The 9,170-nt window shown below is 31.6% G+C and overlaps 1 protein-coding gene across 1 annotated transcript; it reads right to left on the minus strand.

The window, feature by feature from the left end:
- Positions 1-219: 219 nt before the first annotated feature.
- Positions 220-1,791, minus strand: LOC107785961 (RING-H2 finger protein ATL16-like). The gene has a single exon (XM_016607392.2). It carries the CDS (start codon positions 1,579-1,581, stop codon positions 571-573), a length of 1,011 nt encoding a protein of 336 aa, XP_016462878.1. The 5' UTR covers positions 1,582-1,791; the 3' UTR covers positions 220-570.
- Positions 1,792-9,170: the final 7,379 nt, after the last annotated feature.

Genomic DNA, 9,170 nt, shown 5'->3' on the forward strand with positions numbered 1-9,170 from the left:
TAAATATAGACAATTTACAAATGACTAGAGTATAAATGAATCAAACGTATAGGATAGTGACAAATGCTGTCATGGGAAAAACTTCAAACCAAAGGTGAGGGTGGTGCATAAAATATCCGCATTCATGTATAGCCCGAGAAAGAACCGTAACTCATAAATTGTAAAATATCCGCATTCATGTATAGCCCGAGAAAGAACCGTAACTCATAGGATGTGATATAAATAATTTATCCTAATACAATAATTAGTGACTGCTTTGACAATTTATAGGTCACACCTATTAGTTAAACCAAAGATGAGAAAAGGCAAAAAAAGAAGATTGGTGGTTATAAGTGATGATGCCTATAATCATAACAATGAGTCATTGCATAAGTGGTCCTGCCTTTGTAATCTTATACTACATGAATAATCCAAAAACCAAACAAATCTACTGAACAAGAAAGTTCAACTTGCAGTAAAACTACTTTAATATCCACAACTAACTTTCCACTATCTCTACACCAACAAAATACATAAAAAATTACAATAAAAAAACCAACTAAAAGGGGTGTTTGATTTTTTTCACCCTCATTATGACTCTAAATGAATAGGTAAAACTGCATTTTTAGATCCTTTTCCATGTCCAAATGAAAAAAATGATCTTTTAACTCTACTACTGCTTCCTTCTGAGGAACTAAAATCAATTACTTGCCTTTGTTGCTGTATAATCTCTTGAATTGCTACGTAAAGTTGTCGATCCGTCGCTGAATCCATTGAAAAAGATCTCCTTATAGGCTGAATTGTAAATTCATCATCTTTCTTTCTAATGTTAATGCATTCATCTCCCATACTTGTAACATGGCTAAATTTCTTACCTTTTCTTCTTGAATTCACCCTTTCTTGATTTCTAACTAATGATGGATTTGTAGGAATTGGACTAATGTTTGATATTTCTATAACAACATAATTTTCATCTCTGAAATTTTCAAGATTTGGATCTTGAGGAGTGGAACTTGGAGCAATAATTGGATCCAAAGGGAACAAATTTGTAACAGTTGAAGAGATGCTATTTCTGCAAAGTGGACAATTTGCATTGTTTTGAAGCCAAACATCAATACAATCAATGTGGAAAATATGTGCACAACTTGGTATAATCCTTAGCTTCTCATTTTCTTGAAACTCATTCAAACAAACAGCACATTCACAACTAGTTGTTGCATTTTCACCTAATGCACCATCTTTTTCTTCCCTTTTCTTGTAATTAAAGACAGGAATTGATCGAATTACTGATTCGTCTAGTCCTCGATTTTCCAACCCTGGTGTGTAAACCATTAAAGGGTCTTCAACACGTCGATTTCTAGAGAACGAAAATCGCCTTAGAAGATCAATCCGGTGCCAATTCAAGCAACATTTAATCACAAAAATGTAGTAGCTAACTAGTAAAATACCAGTTGCCAAAATACCAATAATAGCAACTGCTATAATAGGAAAGCCAGTATGATGAGAAGAAGAATGTAAAGGTGAACCAAAGATTGAAGCAGAAGTTGGAGGACTTTTCATGTGTGAAATAGATTCAATGTATTTTAGTCTCAACAGATCCATGAGATAGTTTTTTTTTCTCTTAAGACAAAAGAGGGACAAATGGTTATGTTTGGATCTTGAATGCACATGAGCATGTTATGGAAGGTAAAGAGAAAAATGTTAAAAAAATTTGAAGGAACATAAGTTGAAGTTCCTATGAGAAAAGGGTAAAAGTATGAGAAAAAGAGTACATCAAATGAAAGCGTGAACATATTTATAAGTGTTTAGGGGTTGTATCTTAAGGTTTAAATAACTCTTTTTATTTTTTTGTTAAAGAAAACGAGGAGAAAAAGTCTGACTTTTGAGGTACGTAGGTGGTGAATGTTGTCTCTTTGCCTTCAATAAGAAAACTATAGTTGGCAAGTAAATAATTTAAAGTGTTTTATAGGATTCCTAAAGTAATGGAAAAGTTATTTCCCTATGACTTATAGATTATCATTTCGAACCATAAAGCAGTTAGTAAGTGTATTAATAGGTCGTCTATATCACACCCTTGGCATATGACCCTTCTTCGAACCCTACAGCGGGATGCCATAGATCTTCTAAACTTTTGGTATAGGTTCAAATCTATTGACTATTTATTTTCATATATTTTTTATTGGTTATGATTTGTGGTGTAAACTTAACAGTGTGGAATGGGTTATTTTTTTTATGTGGAGGGGGGTGGGGGTGGGGTGGGGGTTCTAAGGTGGCAACAGACCACCGTCCAAGACTCTATGACTAGTGTGATGTGATTTTTATATTGGTCCATCCTAATTCAGTAGTTGCATACCTACAGTTCTGGGAACTATGATTAATTGACTAGTATTTTATTTGTTAAATGACTAAGTTAGTACATTGATCGAAATGATCGAAAGTGTAATAAATTTTTACATTATCATTTATCAATGTAGTTTAACATATGATAGTAAATTACTTACAATTCTAACTAGATTAAAAATTAATGCATATTATAAAAATTTACAATATCAGTGCATTAAATTCCAATTAGCTACCTTTTTATTTCTTTTCACAATACAACGGGAAAAAATGAGAAGGAAAAAAAAGTAGTAGAGTAGAAGGGAGATATGCAGAGTATTTCACATTTATGAATCTTTAGGTAGCCTAGGCATTAGGTAACCTTTTTCCACATTTTTTTCACATTTATTATGAATCTTTGGGTAGACTTTCAGAAAGAATAGCTATGACTCGAACCACTTAAAAACTAAAAATTTTGTATTTTGCTATTCGTTTTAATAGTTGATGTTGACATCAATAATGTATATAATTCTTGAATTCCAATACTAGGTTATTGATTGAACAATAAAAGAGGTATTAATTAGGTTTCAGCCATTAAGAATATAAAGTCTACTAGCTTCTGTATTTAAAGAGTAAGAGTACTTTCTTTTTTGCTATACTAATTTATAGATGAACTGATGTTTAAAGTTGTTTGGTAACCTAAAAGAATTTAAGTGTTTACAAGTTATCATCAAAACAGCTCAAGAGATTCACACCAAACACTTGATTATATTCAATGATGACAAACAAATTAGGTAGAATGTTATAGAAATTAACTAAAGATGAAATGACAAAGGAAGATGCCATTTCCCTTTGAAGATGAATCTTCACTTACACACAAAGTGTGGATAAATATTAAGGAAGCATGGTTGTAGGTTGGAATTTCTTGCTATTCTTTTGGTTCCAAATTACTAGATTTTACCTAGCTATCTTGAAAAACAAATTCCATTTACAAAATAATTTATCTACTATAAGATTTTATCACTCTATTTTCTTTCTTTTTTTGTTATACCTATAATAGGTCAGAGATTCGAAACGTGAAAACAACCACTAATATTTGTATTAAGGTAAATTGTCTATGTCATACATCTTAAAGTACGGCCTTTTTTCCGATCCTGTATTAACGCGAGGTATTTTATGTATCGGACTGCTCAAATACCCCTAATGGGGATAGGACTATCCAAAAGTAGAATTTATGGTATTCTTATAAAGTGATTGCTCTCAAAAGGTTAAAGCTTTTGATAAGCTAATCCATTCTTAATGATAAAGGATAACAATAGTTCTTCATTGCACATGCAAGCCACAGTTGAAAAAAATAATTAGTCACTAACCACCCAAACGTGGGGTTGGGGGCATCTCCAATCTTGTATTCACATCAAACAATTATGATATTCTGGCCCCTACCCTTAAATCCAAATTTGAAATCTTGAAAAAAGCTTTAGCCAAGAAAGTTTATACATACATATTTAGGACGATGACTTTAATTAAATTGGGACCCAATTCAAGAACCCCAGAAAGCAATTGTCAAGAAAAAGGTAGATATCACACACAAAAAGTCAAATCTGTAATAGCAAACAAAAAGGAGAGGGAGAGGGAAGAAAAGGGGAATCCTAGAAAGTGTTTAGAGGTATATATAATAGAAAAAAAAATTCATACTCCATATTTATACAAAATCACATAATTTTTATCATGATTAAGTAATAAATTAAAGTGAAAGCATATTAAATAATCTTAATTTAATGCTAAAAATATATTTAAACTACGTATTATGTCATGTTATTATTGATTTGGTTCGTAGTATATCAATACTTTTTTTTCTTCATAAAATGGCCCCTTATAAAAACTTTCTTGGGCAAAGATTATTTTAGCTCGCCGTCCAAACTAATATATTCAATGGTTAGAAATGTTTATTGGCATTCATTTTATCAAGTACAAGTAATCAAATGAAAAACTTATAAGTTCATAATATATTTTTTATATATAATATATAAAAATAAATAAATAAATATATATATATATATATATATATATCGCGACTGTTATTTTCATTGTAGCTATATAATATTATTTTTCCAACTTTCTTGCTGAGTGGTTATAGAAAGACAAGCCACTTAGGTAAGAAAAGTAAGAGTTTTTAATGCATGACTTATTGGTCACTCAGTCAAAGAGTGATGCCCGCGGCTGCTAAGAAATTTCTGACTTTTCCTTACTAAAAACTAAAAAGATTTTATAAAAGATATTGTGCGATAAAATCAACATAAATCGAACAATGAAAAGCCAAAAGTAACGGTCTTTCTCCAAAATAATCCTTTAACTTTTTCTTTTTAAATTATAAAGAAACATGATATGCTTATTTGATTGAATAAAAGTATTTCCATTTCGACCTAAAAATAAATAAATAAATAAATAAAGGGATTTTTTAAAATGGAATCTTTGAATATTTGACACTATTAATTTGGAACTCGAGATTGCAGGCTCTTTTTCCCACATTGTTGACTCTCTTACATATGAAAATTTTAATTGAGCATAAATCGGAACATTCTGCTATGTTTCTGAGAATTAATTAGCCATCTAATATATTAGTGCATATGTCAAATATTCAGTATAATCAAAATATAATGTCCAAAACAAAATACATTTAACTCTTGCGCATTCCATTTCCGTCGTTTGTCTTATAATAAAATATTTTCATGTCACCAACTGCAGCTGTTGGATTAAAACAACCTGAATATAGTTTTAACATGGTGTGATATTGTTCATTTTGGACAAAGCTTGCATAATTTTTCCCAAAAGATCCCCACCTTATTAATAGATTCCTACATTTTATATGTAGGCTCCTAATCTTTTCAACTACCAATGTTAGACTTTGTTCGCACACCCAACAATCTCTCCGTCGAACTAAGTTTTATGTGGTTCACTACTACGATTCTCTTTTCACGATTCACTATGTGTCACCCACATTGTTAGAGTATTATGGCATCGAAGCCCGCAACTAGCTTCTTCTTGTATGCGTACCGTCTTGCACCATCACTTTGCTATCTCCATACTCGTTCTGCCGAAGCTGGGCTCTGATATCAGTTGTTGGACTAAAACAGCCCAAAGATACTCTTTACATGGTGTGATATTGTCCGCTTTGGGCCAAACCCACGCGATTCCCCAAGAGACTCACCCTATTAATAGATCCCTACACCTTATATGTAAGGTCCCAATCTTTTCAGCTATCAATATGAGACGTTGTTCGCACACCCAACAGTAGATGCTAACGAAAGATACAAATAATTAATGAAACAATCTTTAAGCTAAACCTTATTATGTTGATAAATGATAGGAGTAGTAATATACAACAAAGACTTGATAAAATGTCAACGAATATGAAAGATATATGTAGAGAAAAAAATGCTAAATTATGGAGGATTTCAATGTAAGCTTTCTAAAGGCTATTGAAGAAGAATTCAATTAAATAAACATTGTACCAAAAGGAATCTTTTATTTCTCCCAAAAATAATTAAATTAAACAACTAAATCTTGGCCTTCAAGTTAGTTGACTAGCAGCAGAACTTGATGCTCTTGTGCTACCTGACTTGTAGCATTGACTGTTCACCAACACATGCATCAATTAATTAGCTAAAGTAATTATATTGTAAGATAATAATTGCATGGAAAGTGTTTTGCGAAATAGTGATTACATAATAAACTTACAACAAGAAAACGAACTTATCTATTTATTATTGCAAGGAGCTTTTTCAAAAATTTACCTCCTATAGCAAATTATTACACCCTATTTGATAAATCGAAATAATTTCAAAATATTATTATTTATAGCTTTTTTATTTTATTTTATAGCAAAATAAGTATTTATTTATACCGATCATTGAGGCATGAAATATGCCAATTATAGTCTCTCTCTCTCTCTCCCCCTCTCTCTATTTGTAAGATTCTCAATCCTCTCTCTTCTCCCTCAAATTAGCTGAATCGTCGGCGGCATCATCGTGGTCGTCGTCAGAATTGCCGTCAGTGTCAGAATCGTCCGTGTAATCCTTCGCCATTGGCTCATACTCTTAGGCGAACAAATCTGGCCATGGCTACGCCGGAGAAGATTTGAGGACCGGGTTTTTGTTCGTCTCTATTTTTAATTTTACTATAATGTATACAGTATTTTACTCGGCTGGCAAATGCCATCACCGGCGAACTTAGGGATGAACGTCGGCCAGTTCGATTTTGTAGAAGTTTGGTTCGAGTTATTTGATTTTCGATTTGTGATTTTAATAATCAAAACCATATCGTAATCATTTTAGTTTAATTCGGTTTATTCATGTTCAGTTCGGTATTAGTTCAATCTCAATTTCAAGCCATGGAAAAAATAGTAACTAAACAATGAAAATAGATTTCTTGCTAGTAGAAAAACACAAATAAAATAAGAAATTCGATCAAATACACGAAAAAGAAAAGAATCTTTATGTAAGAAAAATCATTCTACTTTCAAAAAACATAAAAGAAAAGAGTATTATTCTCACCCCTAGATAAGGAACCTTAATTATCACGTTTGAATAAAAAAACTTCATGTCTGAATAAGGTACTTTAATTTCTATTTTGTTTCTGTTTGCATTTTTTTTTTTTTTGAAATGGAGGTCTCTATTTGCATATTGATAGGTTAATCGACAATATACCGTGAGGAATTACATTATCTTCGTTAATATATAATACTTTTGGTATCGAAAATTGTGCAGGCTATGTCTCTTCTTTAAAATTAGTTTTGATATAATATTGTAATGCTGTTTGATGAGCTTTTGTCATAAATGCATTATTAGTTATATATTCCTGAAGCTCTTGCCTCTTTCGCTTTGTTGCAACTGACAACACTTCCTATGTTGGTTAAAACTATCTGATATGCTTGGAGTCTTGGACTGCACACCACTAAAAAATTACTCACTATCAGTATACCGAATCCTCAAAATTGATAACCGAACCGAACCCCGAACTTTTTAAATATATAAATTGCAAACCGATCGAATAAATAGAAAAACCGATACGAATAAATCGAAGTTATTGGTTCGGTCAGTTTTCTCGATTCGGTTGGTATTATGCCCACCATTCTCTTCTTTGCTATTTAGTCACATACAATGATACAAATACATTGTATTCTATACAAATACACTCAAATATATTGTATTTTGTATAAATATATTATTTTTTCCCATGTATTTATGTATTCCGAAGGTCTATATTTTTTTAATACAGCCAAATATCATTGTGTTTTCTGATTTTTTGTTGTTTGAATACTGTCGAATTCAATACGGTGAATTGAATACAATGTATACATGTGGATTACCTCACTGTATTTATAAATACAATCGCGCGAATATATGAAATACAGAATTAAACAGCTATAATCCCTATTTTTTAGGCGGATTATCTCACTGTATTTAAAAATACAATAGCGTGAATACATGAAATACAACACAGTAGCAGCGAAATTTATGTAGAATTAATTTTGTTGAGTTGAATTAGGAGTGATATAAGCTAATTGATCCTCTTTCCGCTATTAAACAACTGGATTCCTCTATTTTTAGGCGAATTTCGCTATTGTATTAATGAAGACAGTAGCACGAATACAGTGAATACAGTCACACAGCTAGACTCCTCTATTTTTTAGGCGAATTTCGCTACTGTATTCATGAATACAGCAGCGCAAATACAGCGAATACAGTCGTGAAAATAACTAAATAGTAGCTATAGGAAGTAATTATATATATGGTAGCTATAGGAAGTTAATATCCACTAAACAATAGTGATTTATGAAAATTCCTCATTTTTTCCCACTCAGTGTCTGCTATCTGTATTGGAGTCTTTCTTTTGTCTTACTCAAATAACTTATCAGAATCATCATTTATTTTTTAGTCGGTATACATAAAGTATACGCTGATTATACATGATTATATACATATTATACTTACATTATACATGCATTATGCATTCACCTATTATTTTTAATTAAACGGTTAAGTGAGCAGCTATTTAAGTTAATTATTCGTTTGAATTCGCGTCGTGTAAGGCCCATTGAAGGAGAAAATATTCCTATGAAGATTTTCTTATTCTTAGGACTCGAATTCGAGACCTCCAATTATTTTCATTACCCTATTCATTTCACTACAACCCTGGATAGCGCAATGAGCTATGAGATGAGTTTGATGATGACAGTATGATTATCCCAGATTGACTAGCAAATTATAAATATCTGATATGTTGAGCAACAGATTTTTTTAGAAGTAGTGTGTGTATGTAAAATCTATTTGAGAAAGATTGGACTTATGCGAGCTCAAGTAATCTTCATTTTATAAGAGTTATTTCGATCGTCTGCGAATATCTTCAGGATTTTGATCCAATTTTATATGTTTACTCTTAAAATTGGATAACAATTAAACTTATAATTGATTTTCAGGATGTGTGATTTCACTTGGCACAAATTGAGAAATATGAGAATTAATGTCAGAAATTAACTATAAAATAAAGAGAACTAATATAATGAGCGATTATGGCCCTCGAGCTAGATCGGCCTCGAACCAACTGAGTATGCTATTGAAAAGTATGAACTGAACAATAGAACTTGAGAGAGAAAATGTAATGTATTGCTTTGTTGTGCATAAATATGATGATTACAAAATGATTAGAACCCCCTTCATATAGTAGAGGAATTATACTTATGGTACAATTTTAAATACGGAAGGAAATCCCAAGATTGGCTAAATAACCGGTCCTGACTCGATACGTGCCAAGATTTTCGCCACGATCCTTACCCAATCATGGATATCTCGGCTTTCTGTTATTCGACTTAG

This window comes from Nicotiana tabacum, chromosome 7 (assembly GCF_000715075.1).
Source record: "Nicotiana tabacum cultivar K326 chromosome 7, ASM71507v2, whole genome shotgun sequence".
In the NCBI taxonomy this organism is placed as follows: domain Eukaryota; kingdom Viridiplantae; phylum Streptophyta; class Magnoliopsida; order Solanales; family Solanaceae; genus Nicotiana; species Nicotiana tabacum.